The sequence below is a fragment of the Mercurialis annua genome, linkage group LG7, assembly GCF_937616625.2.
Source record: "Mercurialis annua linkage group LG7, ddMerAnnu1.2, whole genome shotgun sequence".
NCBI lineage: Eukaryota > Viridiplantae > Streptophyta > Magnoliopsida > Malpighiales > Euphorbiaceae > Mercurialis > Mercurialis annua.
This window is the reverse complement of record NC_065576.1, coordinates 799,416-819,260: the sequence shown is the minus strand read 5'-3', so window position 1 is coordinate 819,260 and position 19,845 is coordinate 799,416. Positions and strand designations below refer to the sequence as shown.

The window sequence follows — 19,845 nt, the reverse complement described above, 5'->3', positions numbered from 1 at the left end:
AATTGCAATCAATTTTATTTTATTTTTTATTTGTATTCTTCAAAAAGTCAATATGTATTACGTTTTCTTTGAAAAGTCGGTGCAAATCGGCACGTGTCGGTGGTCCACGTAGGCATAATTTCTTCTCTCATCAATTATGATCACTCTTATCATGCATTAATTAATTAATATTTGCTTATTTAATTGTTTGATTTATTTTAAGTCTAGCTATTACATGAAACCCACAAAGTCTTATTGTATGTTGAAGATAAACTTCACTCCACATTCTAATTTTATAGTACTTCCATTCTCCAAATAAAATAAACAATAACTGATTAATTAGATTTTAAAATTGTTTTAGGTAGCTAATTCATTCCATAATGTCATCTATAAATTAAATATTTCTCAACAATAGAAAATTGGATCATTTATGTGACAGTTTCTAGTTTGGGATATGAAAAGTTTAAAATTTGGCATTATTTTCTAAGTGTTTATAAATACAGAGAGTGTTATTTGTACTAATTTTATTAGAGTTGTGTTTTATTAGAAAAATTATTATTTAAGATCAAGTCCATTTATAATTCATATACAAATATGTGTTCAACCGAATGTAAAATATCTATTTGTTATTTTAAAGAATTGAATTAATAAAAAATTCTTCTAATTTCATATTTACAATCATTTAGTGTTAAAGTTAGATACAGTCTGCGATTATAGAAATTGGATCTAGTTTATTTGCTTAACACGCGTAGCGCGGTGATGATATTGATATTATATTTGTTTTATATTATTAGATTATATCTATTTATTTTTTATTTAACGATTTTAATAAAATCAGTTATACCTAAATTTATTTAAGAAAATTTTCTGGAAAGTTTCTGAAATATCAAGCAAGGGCTTAGGAAAGGTCCAAAGAGAAAGTAAAGAAGCCACTACTATTTTCCTGTGAGTTTGGTAAGATGACTCAAGGGAGAGACACGTGGTGTCAATTCCATCATTGTGGAAATTTCAATATGTAGATTTAAATAAAAATAATAAGGAAAAATTAGAGTAGACAAATCAGGTAGCATATGCTACTCTCTCTCATTTAAACAAAGATTAATTTTGTTTAAGATCGTAATTTTTTTTAAAGGAGATATATTAAAGATCAATAGATTACAAATATAAAACTTATATTGCAAACTTTAATATATAAAATATTATATTATTATTTTTTATATTTTATTTTAAAGTGTATTATATATTTTTAATTTGAACCTCTAGAAAAAAAAAAGTTTGTGTGTCACTTATTAATGTATGCATTAAATGAGAACTCCTCAGGTCTCGAATTACTATTTTTCCCGTTTTATAAATTATAAGCCACCTTCTATATTTGCTAAACAATTTAAAATTTAAAAATTATATTTATTTTTAATTAACATGTATAATTATCCTCAAAGAAATTGATGACTTTATATTTTAATATAAATATATCAATAGACAAATTAGTCATTAATATATTATTTATATTTATATAATATATATAAATTATAAAATAAAAAAAATGAATAAAAGAACTAATTTAAACTAAAGTAACTGTGTATTTTTAAGGGTTTTTTACACAAATCCCCTAAAATAGCACTTCTGTGTTATTTTTACCTCACAAATTTGAAATTTGCAGTAATCACTCAAAAAATAAAAAAAGTTTACCTAAATCCCTCATAACCCAAATTGTAATTAAATTGGACAACTTTAACCTTCTATATGTTTACTGTTTATATATTATCAGTTGAACAAATGCAAGCGGACACTCTTTTCCACCTTCTAGCTCCATGGCGGTGGATGTGATCTCTTCTTTCCGATTAAACTGATGCCATCCTTTGTTTGAGTACAATCGTCATCGGTGTTGCTGATATAAAATTGGTATCTCTTCTTCTACAGGTCTATTAGATCTAATTTGAAGATCAAATTCTCTCGTGGTTATTTGCACGGTCTCGTCGGAAAAATTGCCGTTCTTTCTCGTGGATCTGAGTTATCTCTTATGTTCTGAAGGTTAAAAATTATATTGAGACATGGTTTATTGAGTTGTCAAATTAGGTTTCTAGTGGAAATTAGTGAATTAATGGCAATATACACTTTCTGATGAACCATATATAAGATTCCATGATGTTTTAGGTTGATTTTGCTTCTTTTTTTTTTCTAAAGTTAAAGCTCAAGAAAGACAGATTGCTCATTGTGAAATGATTGAATGAATCAAAATTTTATCTTTTTTTAATCTCTTTATATGTTTGATTTGAATCAAAAGTTAAGGATCTTATGTAGTTATGTTGTTTTGGTTCATATATAAAGCCATTAATGTCATTATCTTATATGTGCTGCAAATTCAGGTCTTAATCTAATATTTTTGGGTTTTAAATTGTGTTTGGTTATTAAAAACTTTTGATAATTGAATTGTTATGTCAATAGAATTCATTTTTTTAATTGCTTAAAGGATATGTTTATTTTTAGTTGTTTTGGATATCTGTCATTAGAAATTAGGATTGTTACCTTGTTCATGGTCATTTTGTGAACTCTGTTTGTCATGAACATTCCTAATCCTTTAACCATTAGTGGAATTTTTATTTCACACATCAAGATAGTTCAGTTGATATAAGTTCACATCCGGTTCACATCAAGTTGATTTTAAGTTTTATAAACTGTCAAATGCATGTCACTTAAAAGAGATATTCAATTTGTATATTATACTAAATTTCAAAATTATCTCCATATAATATCGTTTAAGATTGTAAAGAGCAGTAAGACAAATTTTATTAAAAATTGAATTAAGTTAGTTTATTAGTTGATATAGGTTCACATCTGGTTCACATCAGGTTGATTTTTAATTTTATAGATCGTCAAATACATTTCACTTAAAAGAGATATTCAATTTGTATATTATATTAAATCTCAAAATTTTCTTTATATAAAGTGCTAGTTAATATTGTAAGGCCTAATCACTTAAAAACCCCTCACCTTTAAACTTTTTTTCAATTCTACCCCCACGTTGAAAATTTGTCAATTTTACCCACTTTTGAATTTTCTGTTTTCAATTGTACCCCAATATTTAAATTTTTGTTAATTTTTTTACTTAAATGATGAAATCATTCAATTAATTAAGTCTAAACATGAAATTAAATTCTTTTTTATTCAAAAAAATACAAATAAGTCATTTATTTTTAAAAACTAACTAAAAAGCATAATCAAATTAACACTAATTTAAATTCTTAATTAATTTAACTAAATTTAAATAAATTTTAAAAATATACAATTAATATATGCGAGACATGTAGAATGTTTTAAACAAATTTCCAAACGCAAAAAACGTTAATATAATTTTTCAGGGTATAATTGAAACACAAAAATGCAAAATAGGGTAAAATTGACAAATTTGCAACGTCAGGGTATGATTGAAAAGGGGCTAAAAGGTCGGGGGTTTTTAAAACATTAGGCCATATTGTAATGAGCAATGAAACAAATTCTATTAAAAATTGAATCAAAATAGGTCAGTTGATATAGGTTCACATCAGGTTGATTTTCGATTTTATAAACTGTCAAATACATTTCACTTAAAAGAGATATTTAATTTGTGGTTACACTAAATCTCAAAATTCTTTTTATATAAAATGTCATTTGAGATTGTAAAGAGCAGTAGGACAAAATTTTATTAAAAAGTGAATTGATGTGGTTCAGTTGATAAAGGTTGACATTCAGTTCACATTCGGTTGATTTTTGGTTTTATAAACTATCAAATATATTTCACTTAAAAGAGATATTCAATTTGTTATTATACTAAATCTCAAAATTCTTTCTATGTAAAATGTCACTTAAGATTGTAAAGAGCAGTAAGACAATTTTTATTAAAAATTGAATTAGGTAGTTCATTTTATATAGGTCCACATCTGGTTCATATCAGGTTGATTTTCGGTTTTATGGGTTGTCAAACACATTTCATTTAAAAGAGATATTCAATTTGTACATTACATTAAATCTCAAAATTCTTTCTATATAAAATGTCATTTAAGATTGTAAAGAGCAGTAAGATTTTTTTTATTAAAAATCGAATAAAGGTAGTTTAGTTGATATAGGTTTACATCTGGTTCACGTAAGGTAGATTTTCAGTTTTATAAACTGTGGAATACATTTCACTTAAAAAATTATTCAATTTTTAATCAATTTAATAAAATTTAAATAATTTTTTGACCTCTTTCAATGTTCATGTAATTTCAAAATTATACATTTTTTACTTTTAATATCCATTTTTGTCATCTAATAACATCGAACTATTCTCTCTTTTCTCAAATTTCTACTACTCCTCGTCGCCACTTCTTTCTCTTCATTCTTTGCACATTATCCTCTTCCTCAATTACAATTAAACTGGTTCTATAACTTAAAAAAAAAAGTGTCTTCTTTTTATCCTTTTCTTCATTCTTTGCACATTATCCTCTTCCTCAATTACAATTAATTATCCAGTTCACATAAGCTTGCTCTGATTTATCCCAATGCAATGAAATCTCCTCAACATGTTCAATTGGTTTTGAGAGGAAGAAATTATCCATCATTTTCTTTGATTTCCCTAAACTTCAAATCCCTTTCCATCTATAAACAGAAAATTTCAATTTAGTTAAAAATCAACAACATCAACAAATCAATTGTAAAATTAAAAATTAATTATAATCTACTATTAATTTAAAATTGTGAATAATAAAGAAAATCATAGTGAATGCTTTCCTAGTTACAGTTGTGGAGAAAATGAAAAAAATAATATAATAAGAACATGAAGAAACATGCATGTCAGTTATGTCCATAAAATGCCATCACATGCCGGACCGTTGTTTAACATTCCTTCTTAGCATATCACAACTTCTAAGAAGTCACCATTTTCAATTTCCTTAAACCTTAAATCGTTTAATTCTTTAGATAAATTTCAAAAACTTTCACAATCCGGCACCATAAATTTGAATAATTAATATAATGACCATTTCCATCGCTGACAGTGAGAAGAGAAACAAGTGGCTTACGAAGCTCCGGCCACCGATCTCCGGCTACCAACCACCACAAGTCTAGCATTCCGGCTACCGACCACTAAAGGTCCGGCCACTTGCACCGATCTGTGCATGCTAAAGAAATTGGGGAAAAATAAAATTACAGTAATAGAGGAGTGAGGGAGAAGAAGGAAGTGGGGGCGGGGAAAGAGGGGGGAAATTGACTAAATCAAGTACACAATAATAATAATAGGAGAGGGTTAATTTAGTAACTTTTCATTGAAAGAGGTAGAGCTGAAAAGGAACAATTAAAAAAAGGGGATTTTGCCAAAAATATTATGTTGAGTCACTAACATAATATTTTCAATTTTTGAGGTATATGGTGACATTTTTTCATTTTTTTAATTGTTTATATTTATTTAAATGCTCTACTGCTTTCGTTTTTTTAGTTGTCCATTTAGTCAAGATGATACATACTAAGATAGTGCTCTTTTTGTCTTAACTTATAAAGAGAAATATTAATATAGCGCTATTTGTTAATAAATACTTTTTAAATTAAAATATAGAGTTATTAATTAGGGATGGATAAATTTAGAAAATAATAGCCAAAATCACATTAAAATTTTAAATGGACAACTATATTTTACTAAATAGACAACTAAAAAACGGAGAGTGTATGATTTTACAGAAGGATGATATAAATTTTTTTTTTTTTGAAAATGACGGATGATATAACTTATAAGCCAGAAATAAAGACCAATAAGCATTTGGTAAAGAGTTTGATAGCCTTGCATAAAAATAAAATTAAATTTGTCACTTGTGAATAAAAAATTGTTTGACATTACAGATACTTTATAGTCAACTTTAAAAAAATAGAAATAAAAACATTTCAATACCTAAACTTTATTATGATACAGTCATGCTTGCATTCCAGGAACCTATCAATCGGATTTAATAGAAATAAGTAGTGGGCAGCACACGGAAAATGCATGCTTCACATAATTTAAATAATTAAGTATATGGATTGGTTTGATTCGTATTTTTATGAATGTTCGGTTTGGTTTGTATTCTTATATTTTGCAATTTTTGATTCGGTTTAGATACTTTTTAAAAACTAAATAATCAAACAAATCAAACAAATATCTAAAACAATTAATTTTAAAATATTAATTACATATACATCGGCATACACTTTATTGGATAATAATTCAAAAATAAATTTAAATTATATATGTTTTCTTCCATATGTATAGTACATGATCTATAAATTAGGGTTATTGACATTAAATATTTTCATGTTTTGTTTTAAGTACATTCTACCAAACGTGGCACTATACATTTTAACTTTTTTTTAAACTATTTCATTCTATAGGCTAAGAGGAGTTTTTGACATTTTTTTCCACAAAAACAACATCGTTTTGACTGTTTTAAATAAACAAAAACATCGGATTAAACATTATGTCAATAATATTAGATATTTAACAAATTCCAGTTTAGTTGATTTCGGTATACATTTCAACTTTTTTAAACTTTTCGTTCTATAGGCCAAGATGAGTTTTTTAGCATTTTTTAATGCAAAAAGATATTGTTTTGACTGTTTTAAATGAATAAAGAAATTAGATAAGACACTTAGGCTATAAATGTTAATAATATTAGATATTTAACAAATTTCAGTTTAGTTGATTTCGTTCAATTTTAATCAAACTGAAGTAAACCAATGCTTAGTACTAATCAGTGGCAGATCCAGGATTTTTTTTCCAGCTCTGGCTAAACAATACTAAATATATAAATACTATTACATAAAATTAATATTATTAACAAATATTGAATAATTTTCTAAAAAGGGCTTCATATCCATCAATCAGAATTTGTTGTTCATAATTTTAATTTTATCGGCCGAATTAAATCAAACACGCCTTTTTTTATATCAAAAGTATGTCCGAATGACCTTTTTTTAATCATATTATGATAATTTTTTAACATTTTAACAAAAAAAGTACAATCTAACTGAAAAATCATCTTGATTAGTTTTCTTTAGTTTTATTATCTAAAAAAATACACAAACAAAATCATTAAAATAAGTATTTCATTAATCATCAATAAAATAGAATAAAATGATACTAATTAAACAAAAACTTCACTTGATGTAGTTTAATCAATTAAATTATTTTTCAAGACTACATTAATTTAAATAACCTAGATGTAAATTTAATATACTTATTGTACAAAAATATAATTTAAATTAATATGTATAAATAAAATACCAAAAAGAAACAAGATTGGATGTCGTTTAATCATAAAAGAGAGAAAATAAAAAATTATTAGTATTGATAATTTTTAATTGAGGATTTTAGTTTAATTTTAAAAGATAAAAAGTTAGAGGTATATAGTTTAAAAAATTTAGGGAGTTAAGCTAGAGAATTAAGGAAGAATTTGGATTAAAGAATTTTGTACTCTCAAAATTAAATTTATTGATAAGGGATGATTGGAAAACTTTATAAAAAAATAGGAATTGATTTAAGAAATTTGATAATTTGGGTCTAAAATAAAAGGAACTGTTGAACTCATCGGTTTACTATACAGATTGGCCCATTTTATACAAAATCAAACCATGCCCAAACTTGGCCCATAAATTTGTAAACCTAAACTAAAACAAGGTCGTCTTCTTCGTTTGAGCAGCCATGGCTGAAAGCTGCTGCCTGCAACAAATATTTGCTGCTGCTCCACCGGCCTCCACCGTGACTCCTTCGATTATTTGACGGCAGCCCGTGCTCTATCCTACCCTAGCCTTCAAGTAGATCCGCCCCTGGTACTAATTATAAGTAGCAATTCAGGCTATATAGGTACAATGAAAAGAATGTCAAAACAACATATTTACAATGACTATGCAATTGAGTTGTTTCCTGAAAATATAAGGGAAGCCGAAGCCTTTTCCAAGTTTCCATCGGAAGTGAAATTCGAGAATCCGGCTGCTCGGAATGATGAAGGCGAGGTAGAAACAGGTCCCGAGCCTCTGTGAGAGACACCGATAGGCCTTTCAGGATTTCCGACCGTCAGGGCCGGTGGCTTGTCAATCTCTGCTACTCCTTCTAGCATCTGAACTACTTTTCCCATCCTCGGCCGGATTGTCGGTTGCTCCTGAATGCACCAAAAGCTTACTTGAATCATCCTCTTTACTTGTTCCATATCAATTTCTTGTTCTGCAAGTCTTCTGTCAATAATTCCCGTAAAATTCCCTTTCACAAACTCTTCATATGCCCATACTGAAAACCTTATCATATTTGTTTCTGCTGACATATCAAAATTCCTCGTTCCGCTCACGATCTCTAACAGAACCATTCCGTAACTATATATATCGGAATTTGATGTTATAGGAAGATTCGCAATCCATTCTGGTGCTAAGTATCCTCTAGTCCCTCTGATGCTCGTCAGTGTCTTGTATCTGTTGGAAATTTGAAAGAAACAGAGAAAAAAAATGAATAATATTATGAATTGCCTTAATACTTCGATAGATCTAATGACTCAAAAAATTCAAAGGTTTTCCCGTTCTTGTTAATTCTAATGAAAGCTTTCAGTTTAGTCAATTATAGTCCGATTTGAAGTATTTGTTTCAATTGTAGCAAGACTTCCTTATTCAATTAAGCGAACTTGGCTACAATAAAAACAAACAAGCATATATTCGGAGTTATTTTCGAAGTACCTTTGCTCTTTGGAATTTATCAGCTTTGCAAGTCCGAAATCGGAGACTTTGGCGCTGTAATTCTCATCCAACAGAATGTTTTCAGGTTTTATATCGCAATGAACAATGCAGTCTCGACACTCCTCATGAAGGTACGCGATTGCCTTGGCAGTTCCAAGAGCAATGTTGAATCTCTGCTCCCAATTCAACAATTTTCCCATTTGATTATTATTATTCGTTATGAAAAGAAACTGATCAAGAGAACCATTTTTCATAAACTCGTAAACCAACAATCTGTGTCGCCCTTCCGTGCAGAATCCGATCAGTCTCACCAAATTCAGATGGTGAGTACTGCTTATAGTAGCAACTTCCATTCTGAATTGTTTCTCACCTTGTTCAATTCCTTCAAGTTGTTTCACTGCAACTATCATTCCGTTACCAAGAACTCCTTTATACACACTACCGAACCCTCCTGTTCCAAGCTTCTCATTGAACCCTTTCGTCGCGCCTCGAAGGTCTTTATACCGGAACTGAACTGGAGCACCCGATGCATACTCAAGAAGAGCATATTGGGCTGATAGTCCACCAAATTTAGAGCTTTTTCTATAAAAACAGAACCATAATCCAATTTCCAAGATACACATACCTATAATAATAGCCAACGCCTCGACGCCTAAAATCCAACCGTCCACCTTCCAACCGTCACTCTCCTCAGAGACTTGCAAAGTAGGTAATGGATTTGGAATCACCGGCGGGCAAACCTTGACATGTGAAGTGGACGGAAGTGCAGGATTCGTGTAACCTGTAACTAAACCGGGCCTTTTCAAGTAGCATTGGCCTGAGCCATCGGACAATAAAGTTGAACCTTCACAACCTGAATCCTGTAAACAAGTCAATCTACAAGATGATACAGATGCAAAGAAAACCTCTGATTCTGTACCAGCAGCAAAAATACTTTGTGGAGGATATGTCAAAAGCAATGTATGCTCTAAATCTAACATTATCACATTGCCTTGACAATTCTCAATTTCAACTTTCCTTTTACACCCTTTTCGACTATCATTCGGATCGATTAGTTCGAAATTCCGAGACGGGCAATCACAAACCGGACTAGTAGAATTATAACTACAGATTCCATTATCTCCACAGTAACCAAAGACTCTACACTGATCTTCAACAGCAGACCATCTCACTATTTGAATCCCACTGCCTCTTTCTGAACTATAAATCCTTAAATTTCCATCATCATCTAGCTTCATAAACCTTAACACATCACCACCGTCAGCATAATCATTACTATAAACTATGATTGCACCACTCGTGGGCAATGTCGGATCAAAAACAGACAGGGTTCCAATGATTGGTTGTAACTCTAAACTAGGAGAAACTAAGCTTGTATTATCATTACTAAAAGAAGAATTTAAACCCTTACTCCAATATGTAATACTATTATTCCATCTAAGAGTTATGTTACCAAATTCAAGAAGGGTAAATGAGTAAAATCCAGATTGTAAAACCTGACCAGCTTTGAAATTCTGTGTTGGGACAATTGTGTCACTAGGGTTATCAAAAGTTGACCAGACAGTGGCAGTTTCATTCTTGAGAACCAAGTTGCCAGTTTCTTCAAGAGAAGCTGAGGAAACTCCACGATTCTGAGTGTTCGAGTCCCAGACAGTGTCGCCGGAGCCGTTGAGTAGGCGGAGAGTTCCGGTGGGGAGGAAATGGAGAGAAGCACCAGAGTCAACAGGAAAATTACCGGCGGTCCAAATGGGGATGCCGCCGGAATAATAAACAGCGGCTAGAAATGACGGTGGTGAAGTTTGTGGGCTGAGAGGGATGAAACCGAACGAGAAAGTTTGGTTATCAGAACTCCATGATTCATTTGTGTTGTCAGAAGAAGCATACAGAACTGAACCTGGTGTAATAGTTGCTGATGAATAACGAAGAAGTAAACAAAAAAAGGACAGAAATGGAAGAAAACTTATCATTTTGCTGTAATTGAGTAATTAAAATCTTGACATGTTGTGAGATTAATTAGTTTATGAGTGCATTTGTGTTTGCAGAATTAATTTAAGGTTCTAGGAAGACAGAGGTGTTAAGATGTTGAAATGTGATAAGAAATTGTAGGTCCTTCAATTTGTTAATACTTTTCAATTTTGATAGCAACTTTTCTGACCACTTGATGACGGTCATTAATTTGATTATACTTTTCTTCATAGAAGTTTTCACTAGGGTGTGTGTGCATTATTCAGTCAAAATTTAATTAATAGACGGTATCTAATTGAATCAAAGTATTTGAATAAAAGTTGAATTTGAGTTTTAGTTTTAACTATTAAAAATCAAAATATTAAAAGCAAAAAAGTCACTTTTAGTTCGATTTGATTTGTAAATTGTTTAAGGGTGAGAGAGCGTTTTTGTCACCTAGGCCCACCCATGGGCTAATTTGGACGGGAGCCATAACCGAAAACCAAAACCGATCAGTTTAAAATCAGTTTAAAAATGTCCAAGAAGTGGCTCCGGATTAGGGGTGTAATCGAGTCGATCCGACTCGCGAGCTATTCGAAATTGACTTGAGATTGACTCGTTTAATATTGAGTTGAGCTATTCTAATTAGTTATCGAGTCAAACCCAAACATCAAATGTCTCGATAAGCGCGTGAACTTAATCGAATTTTAGTTAATCTACTTCTGGTTGTTTTGTTTGACATCTATGTATGTTTCCGTAAATTTTCATTGATCGAAAATTGCTGTGTTCAACCGGGTCTCAAATTTTCATTTATGTTTTCTTGTTCAAACATATTAGTATTGATGGAATGGACCATTTCTTTTCCGAATTTGAACTTCTAGAAAGTTTTTTTTATAGTCTTGAGGGAAAAAAAATATTCATTGATATTTTGCTTTTCCTTAGTATTAAAACATTTGATAAGTTTAATTTAAGAAGACCAATACGAAATGGAGCATAAGTTTAGACAGAAAGATTGAAGCTTAAGCTTTTTGGATTTTAATTTTTTTTTTCTCATAGGCAAACTTTACTAGGTGAAGTGTAAGCCATTAACTATGTACATATGGATGATTTCTCATCACAATGAGTCAACCTTTCAAAGAGTAATGATGATATTGTCAAACAGTCATCTAATAGGGCTTTTTAGCCACCAGATGGGCCACCCAAATACACTTATAGTGTATAAAATAAAATTAAAATTTTTAAACCGCTAAAAAAAATTCATCTCATCCAAAAAAAAAATTGCACTTGCATTTAATTCGTGATTTTCTTTTAAAGATGAAATGAAATTATATATGAATAGTGATTATTTACGCCTTGAATTTCGGTGCCTTCGCCATAGTTGAAAAAGTCAAATTTTGCCAAGATAAAGAAAATAATTCTGCCATCAAATTAAGTCTATGGTAACTTCGTTTTATAAATTATATATTTTATCCATTTAACATTATTGGATGAATTATTATAATTCATCTAATAATACAATAGATAAAACAGACTACAACGAAGTAACCATAAAAAAGCCATTAAATATATATAAGATAAAAAAAAAATTTTAAAAAAAATTATTTTATGACAACAATCGAATTTTCTGAGATCTTAACAATATGCATATCATAAATTTCAACTTTGTCTAACTATAGTTTTAATATTTTAATTTTTTCAGTAACACACACAATATATATATACACATTTGTTTGTGGATTACTTAGTGAATAATTCTTAACTCCGATATCAGTTAAACAAAGAGAGTCACCCCAAGAACATCCATTTAATATCTTTAACATTTCAAATTTTGTCATTGAAAAACATCTGTAACAGACCATTTGAGCAATCCTTAACAGAGAAACCAACACCCCATACTGTTGCCATTGATTGTTGAAAAATATACATCTGATTTGTTTATCCGTTACAACTCTACAAAATAATGAGAGATGATTCATATCGGATGTTATCAACAAATCTTCATCTTCCAACTCTAAGGTCGTAGTAAAAATATTTGAAAATTGTGTATTGGATATCAATTGTGGTGAAGAACTTGCCATGGTGAAAAAATTCAAGAAGAAAATGCCATTGCCAAATTATATAATCTTCTTCCTTTTATAGGAGAAGTGCCAATAAAGTGATACATGATCACGCCAAAAAAAGGGAAGTTAACATAAAGATGATGATGAGAGTTTGAAATAAAATTCAGTTATTATAATATGACTAAAACTACATTTAATGTTTCAATTATCAAAAACTAAATTTGAAAAAAATAAACCAGTTTTGAAGATATATAAATGATGGGAGTTTGAAATAAAATTCAATTATTATAATATACTTTAATCTATATTTAAAAGTAGGATTGCTGGGATTTTCTCTATAAATTATTGCCATAAAAAATGGCGATGATGTTATTTTTCTATGCAGAAAATACCATAATCATAGTATTTCCTCTAAATATGTTTTCGTAAAAAAATGAAGAATAAACTGTTGAAACAATTAATGAGAAATTTAAGCAACAAAAGTTATTGTTGAAGATGGATGAACAATGGAATTGAAAATTTTGGATGTGTAAAAGAGAAAAAACAAAAGAAAACTATCATAATTATCTGGAAACAGTTTTTTATAATTTTAACCGCACACAAGAAGCAAAAAGTTAATTATTTCTATATGTTTATGGTTCACAAATTATACGTAATCAGTAACAATATACAATTACTCAAATTATGATGTAAATTGACTTTTCTCAAATAAAAAGTAAAGCATTAAATTTCTTGATTTCTTATGAAACAAACTAAACCCAGACTTTGGAAAAAAATAATAAATGATGAAAGTATGCAAATGAGACAAAAAAAAAGTAATTAAAGAGAAAACGGTTACCATCAACGGAGACAATTTACCGCCCACAGAGGCAGGATTTTGTTAGAGAGCAGGCGGCGGCAGCGGAGAAGAGGAAAGGAGCACACAGCGGAAGCGGAGAGGAGAGAAGCAGCGGTTCGGTGTAGAGAAGAGGAGAGGATCAGCGGAGAGAAGAGGAACAGCACGGCAAGCGGCGGAAGCGGCAGGGGCAACGAACTGCAGCGGCAGATCGAAGAGTGACGGATTTTTGATCATAATAAATCAGGCTTTGAGACCACTAAATCATGCACTCTTATATTAATTAATAAAGCAACCCATAGGCCTGAATCCTGATCGTATCAGAACCAATAATCCCTTATGACAATCAGGAGAGGAAGTATGAATCCTAGGGTTTTGTTTAGTTGACGTTGTATGTAGGATTCGTAAGTTTTGTAGCCTTGTCGGATTCTTAATCCGGCGGTGGGATCACGGTGGTTGTGCGGTGGTGGTTTTGAGGGTTTTGTTTAAGTCGAATCAAATCCAAGGATAATGTAAAACATAATCAACTTTTCTCATAATGAATTTCATTTTTAAATTTACATTTTAAAGAAAAATATAAATAGTTAAAAGATCTAATAGCAAAATAAATCCAAAACTTTGCTGGTTGTTGTAATTTTAACAAAACCTTTTAATTTATGTAATAATATCATCATTTCAACAATTCATTAAAATTTTAGCCATTTTTTTATTTTTTTTTCACCTTAATACAATTATTATTAGCTTTATTTGACTTTTCTGGCCATTTTTAGTTTCAACGTTTTTATACTCAACCACCGAAAATTTGGAGAATTTAGAATTATAGTTTAACGTTATTTTTGATTTTTTTAATATTAAAAATTAAATTTTGAAATTCTAAAAAATAAATTTTACTAATTGCGAAGTTAATTTATAAATTTAACTAAAAATTGAAACAATTAAATTGATTAGATAATTTTTTAACTAGAATTGCAATTAAATATTGAATTCGAAATATTATTATAGAAACTAAAATCTTCGGTTAAAATTACAACAACCAGTGAAAACTAGGATTTATTTTACTATTAGACCTAGTTATAGATATGTTATGGTTGACTATGTAATTATAAACTAAATTTAAAAATTGATTGGGAAATGAATTTTAGGGCAAATTGAACTTTATTTTCGACAATCAAACCGTTTAACTAAGTGAAACAACGAGTTGATCGATAGAAATAGACAATAGTTGTAAATTTAATCAAATGTTAGAAAAAAACAGTTGGTTTTTAAAAAGTGAAGGGAGCCAAAAAGTAGGATCTAATTTCAGAAAAGAATTTTTTTTTTCTTTTGTGATTCTACAATTTGTAAAAATTATGTTATTAATTTCTGTGTTCCTAGCCTTCTATGCTCTCTTGGTATTTTGATTTTGAGTCTAATTCTCTTGTTCAGGTCAATTATGCCACTACATAAATTATCAAATAAGAAACCAATTGTTCCTTGGACCAACAAGTCATATTGAAAAATCATTCTAGACTTAATGTGAACAATATTGCAAATCCTACAATCAAATCTACAATTCCATGCCTGAGTAGTGTCTATTCTGAAGATGCTCTTTTTTAAGAGCTGTGAATTTCGCTGCAAGCTCATCGTAGTCCGGCAACTTTGGATGCACATGATGATTCGGGGACTGAGCAGGAAATGATTTCGAGTACCGAAAAACATTCTCTTTTCGACTGTCTTTAGATCGTTCTTGAGGCATCGTCATGGCTCTTAAATACGGACGTTTTGATGCATTTTCCGTCAATTTCTTGATTGGCTTCTCGTAATAAATCATACCATCAATGTCCTTCACACTCAAATTTTCTATAGACAAAGATCGCCTTCTAGGTTTTTTCCGAGCACCCTTCGAATCAAAACACTTATCCCCGCGTTTCCTGTTATTAGATGATTTGAATTTGAAAATGCTTTGATCCTGAAAGGTGCCCTGTTTTGCAATAGAAAGCTGAACCTCCTCTATGTCGTCAAGGTAGACTATCATTTCGTCAGGAAAATTTTCTGAAGATGATGCTGTCGTTGTTTGCTCTTCATTTCTGTCTGGAACCGTATTCTGAGTCCTGATGCTAATCTTGCTTTCTTTATTACCTAAAGCAACATCTTCAAAGTCGGGCAAATGGCGTAATCCTGCCGGAGACTCCATTTTGTCTGATGAAGATTGCTCCACTATAGAGGAATTAATTGAAGTACTAATCATGTCATCCTGATGGCAATCATCATATAACTACAAGAAAGAAACAGAGAACTTGTAGCAAAATCTGATACAAATAGTTTTAATTTGGTACAGAAACTTCAATTTTATGTGAAATTGGCACCGATAAATTCAGGTTGATGCACGCTAACGTAACATATGGTAATTGGATATATCTTTTACCTCTGAATGTCACATGAACATATGTTTGGCTGCATTGATATGAATTGAATATTTGATATCAAATTGATACTCAGAACCAAAGGTTTCATAACCCTAAACATTGTTTTTGCCATGTTAAGCGAAGCATCGACAAAGATTTACCTGTTGCTGAAGCTCAGAAGCGTATTCGATTGCGAAAATCTCTGGTAGGAGACAATAATCCATAGCTATCTCACTCACTAATTTGTGCTTCACATGATCAGGAACTGATTGCATACAGAGTTTCTCCTTTATCTGCAGTTACAATTTTTTTCTTGAACTCAAATGAATTTACTACAACTATTACATTTTAGAAAAAAGTACAATTGATATGCACCTGAAAGTTGACAAGATTGCCAGGCAGTAGTTCAAGAGCTGTCATAGCAAAACCCTGCCCGTAACGCTCTCCAAAAAGCTTCCGAATGGTACGAAGCTCAGGCAGATCGCCGCATCTTGCAGAGGCAAATATAAGACTTGAAACTGCTTCATTAATATCGTTAGGACAATCCCTGAAACCGCAAAAAATCCAAGATTTATCAGAAATTGAGAAAACAGTACTATATGATCATTCCAAATAAGAATTGTTTGGTTTGCATACTTACTTGTGCCGGCTGATATAAGAAAGGTGGGAGATAATGAATTTGCAGAAATCATCCAATAATTCATAGACCGAAACTGTCGTTTCGTCTTTGAAGAGATGTTCAGCCTGAAAATGAGAATTTTGATCACTAAACCAGTAAATATTTGAACAAAAATTTATACGAACAGATGATATATATATAAATACCCGATGGAAGGCAATATCTTGATAGCCAATCTTGATAAGCTGAGCAACATCTATTCGTAACTGTCGTACAATACAATGTCTCTTGATCTTTAACAGCTCGAGTCTGCATCGAACTTTCTTGATAAGCTTCTTGCTGCAACAAAATGAAACACATATAAATCTTGGAACACAAGCAAGAAATAATGTCAAAAATATTCAAGAACAATAATATTGAGCAAGTTTGTAGAGACCATTTAGAAGCTTTTCTCCAGCCAAACAAGAAATCAAACATATTGGAATTGTTTGTTTTGAAAAAAATAGGACATGATTTGGATTAAATTTGCAAGAGAAAGTGAGAGTGGGAAGTGGGTTCGTGTGAGTGTAGTGAAGAGAAGAAAAGTAGTTGGAGAAGGTAACTGAAACCAACAAATTATATAATGGCATGGCAGTTAGGAAGAGTGGGTTTGAATATTGTAAGAAAGTGCCGCATACTTCTCCGCTTTTTTTATTTTTAACACTTATAATTAATTGGGTTAATTATAAATTAAATTACGAGTTTTAACGTAATTTAAAATTACAACATGAACTTTACTATTTAGCAAATCAGTCATTAACTTTTATGTTTTGCCAAATCCCAATGCCGAACTATTTTCTAATGAAAAACACTGACATAAATATTACTCCCTCCGTCCGAAAAAGATAGGCTTGTTTGATTTACACACATATTAAGAAATTTAGTTTATTTAGTTAGAATAATACAAACTCTCTATAATATTCTTGTAAAATAATTAGTGCATTTATTTTTTCTATGTATTTTTATTGATTAATAATTCAAATCCATTCATAAAGTACATATAAAATTATTTTTAATATTGAAACTATAAAAAAACATTAATTATTGTTATTATCAAAGGCATTATCAATTTAATTTAGCTGACTAAAATTAATTTAATTAAGGGTATTTTAAATATTTATCTAGTTAACTACTTTCTAAAAAAAACTAGCCTATAATTTGGGTAATTGATTCTAGGGGTCACTGCACTTTTCAAGAATTGCAAAATGGTGACCGAACTTCAAAACGTAACAAAATGGTTACTAAACTTTCAAATATGTGATTTTGGAAGGTTTTTAAGTATTTTACGGTCAAATTATACATATGTAGTAATCAAATTTTGTTTATTTATGACAAATAATACCTTATATTTCATATATACACACAACCAACAAAAAATCGACTCGAAATATTTTTCTTCGGTGACCAAAAATCCTTCTATCTTAACATAACTAAATAGTATAGTAACTAAAATGTTGCATTTTGAAGTTCGGTCACCATTTTGCAATATTTGAAAAGTACAGTGACCTTCAAAATCAATTACCCCCTATAATTTGGAACGCCTAAAATAGAAACAAGCCTATCTTTTTCGGACAGAGGAAGTAATATACATTGCTTCGATAACCACGTCAGCATTTTTTCAACAAAAATTAGGACGGTGTTTTGGTTTTCCAAAAATAAAAATTGATGACTGACTTTGTCAAGTTTTAAAATTTATATTGTAATTGTAAAATACGATTAAGTTCATTATTTATTTTGCAATTTATCCTAATTATTCATAGAACAATTATACATTCAATTCTGAATTTTTCCTTATCTTTATTTTAGCATTTTTTAGTTTGGGGATTTTAATTTATTTCCACGCTTGTAATAGCACATAAACCAGAGATGTAGTTAAACAGAAACACACACTAACTGTAGTCAAAGGAACAGGTAATCAAACCCACCAGCTCAGCATATATTATAATCCTCGAATCTGTTCGTTTGTGGGCGAGTGGTGACCAACTGCTGTCTATGACATGGCACTGTCATACATTGGCATGCAAATGTTTTAAGGTTTCCTTGCTTAGAACTAAAGAAAAGCGTGCTCATTCAATATGTATATTACTGCTGCTGTTCTTGATTTTTGTGAAAATAAGAATGTTTTTTGTAATGATTACTTCACAATTATCTAACCATCATTCCATTTTTTAAAAGGGTGCTGTTATTTTACTTGATCCAATGCCAAAGATGGTTTCTTTTTTGAGTTGGAAAGTTAAAAAGAATTAGGCTATAGGTGTTTGTTAAAATGCCTGTGTGAGTTCCTTTTTACTAAATTCTATATTTTATTTGAACTGCAGCATTGAGGATTAGGTTAAGTGCTTGGAATTCAAATTTCGATCAGGTTATGTGGGCTTGCGGGCGGTCCACATCACAGGATTTGACCGTGATCCTGGATTTCGGCTCGGGGAGTGAGTCCTCGTCACCAAAAACCCCAGCAAAAATAGTTTTGGAGGAAATGCACCATAGAATATATCATATAGCAGAAAACATTGTTAAGTTGATGAGCATGATGTATTGCTAGCTATGTACTTTAATAATGCGGAGCAGTAGAAAAACTTCCCAAGTCGTCATCTGCTTTTATTTACAGGGATACGTATGTGATAATTTTCCAAAATATCAAAGTCCTAATGGACTTTGAAAATTAGTTAGAGCAAAGACTTTGCTTGTAGGAATTAAGTTAGGAGGTCAGTCCTAGAAGAAGAGAATGATAAAATTGTGATGTAGTTTCAGTTGACATGGAGAATTACATTTATTGAGAATATTTTCCAGCAACCGAAAGTCATAAATTACAGTCTGCTTTAAATCCGTCACTGGCTGTGGATATGTAGTTAGACCGGTAAACTTTTAGTCATACTTCTAAGGTATCTAGATGGTAGATAATGTAGCTTGCTATAGAATAAATGCAAGACTTCAATGCAAAATGTAAATGTCTATATTCTGTTTCATTTTCGACCTGTTTTTTTTTCCTTCTCTGGTGGTGGTCTCTTGGAAATCAATGATACAAAAAACTGGAGAGTGAAAGTAAAATCATATTTTTATGATTTTATCTATGTATTCATAAAACAATCTTGTGAACATTGATGTCATGATTAATGCTGCTATTAAATTTGGCATATGGTTCTGAGCTTGAAATCTATATTCAAATTAAGGATGTCAAACTTTTGCTTAGTATTGGCCCTATTGGGCTTATGTTGTGTTTATAGCATCATGTCGACCTTGAAAGCAGTAGACCTGAAATCCTTATTAATCGGTTGGAAATATGCT

General features: G+C 30.5%; 2 protein-coding genes and 1 long non-coding RNA gene across 4 annotated transcripts; all 3 read right to left on the bottom strand.

Annotated features, from left to right (window-relative positions):
* Positions 1 to 7,473: 7,473 nt before the first annotated feature.
* LOC126656270 (G-type lectin S-receptor-like serine/threonine-protein kinase At1g34300) lies at positions 7,474 to 11,668 on the bottom strand. Of its 2 annotated transcripts, XM_050350789.2 has the most exons (3): positions 9,305 to 11,668; positions 8,680 to 9,232; positions 7,474 to 8,421 (listed from the first exon to the last, which is right to left on the bottom strand). In XM_050350789.2, the coding sequence occupies exons 1-3, from the start codon at positions 10,644 to 10,646 to the stop codon at positions 7,863 to 7,865; spliced, it is 2,454 nt and encodes an 817-aa protein (XP_050206746.1). In that variant the 5' UTR covers positions 10,647 to 11,668; the 3' UTR covers positions 7,474 to 7,862. The 2 variants fall into 2 exon arrangements, with proteins under 2 accessions (XP_050206746.1, XP_050206745.1); XM_050350788.2 differs by having other exon boundaries at positions 8,680 to 11,667.
* A 726-nt stretch (positions 11,669 to 12,394) lies between these two features.
* LOC126654757 (uncharacterized) lies at positions 12,395 to 14,153 on the bottom strand. The gene is made up of 2 exons (XR_007632689.2): positions 13,522 to 14,153; positions 12,395 to 12,573 (listed from the first exon to the last, which is right to left on the bottom strand). It is a non-coding gene; the product is annotated as an uncharacterized LOC126654757 (long non-coding RNA).
* Positions 14,154 to 14,984: 831 nt separating this feature from the next.
* LOC126654918 (uncharacterized) lies at positions 14,985 to 17,106 on the bottom strand. The gene is made up of 6 exons (XM_050348924.2): positions 16,958 to 17,106; positions 16,728 to 16,860; positions 16,543 to 16,646; positions 16,278 to 16,449; positions 16,064 to 16,195; positions 14,985 to 15,772 (listed from the first exon to the last, which is right to left on the bottom strand). The coding sequence occupies exons 1-6, from the start codon at positions 16,996 to 16,998 to the stop codon at positions 15,065 to 15,067; spliced, it is 1,290 nt and encodes a 429-aa protein (XP_050204881.1). The 5' UTR covers positions 16,999 to 17,106; the 3' UTR covers positions 14,985 to 15,064.
* Positions 17,107 to 19,845: the final 2,739 nt, after the last annotated feature.

Coding starts and splice junctions, on each gene's coding strand:
- LOC126654918 (XM_050348924.2), bottom strand. CDS start 16,998: ATGTTTGATTTCTTGTTTGGCTGGAGAAAAGCTTCTAAATG. Junction 16,861..16,957: donor TGGAGAAAAGCTTCTAAATG/GTCTCTACAAAC, acceptor ATTTTGTTGCAG/CAAGAAGCTTATCAAGAAAG. Junction 16,647..16,727: donor AAGATATTGCCTTCCATCGG/GTATTTATATAT, acceptor TCTCATTTTCAG/GCTGAACATCTCTTCAAAGA.
- LOC126656270 (XM_050350788.2), bottom strand. CDS start 10,646: ATGATAAGTTTTCTTCCATTTCTGTCCTTTTTTTGTTTACTTCTTCGT. Junction 8,422..8,679: donor ATAAATTCCAAAGAGCAAAG/GTACTTCGAAAA, acceptor AATTTCCAACAG/ATACAAGACACTGACGAGCA.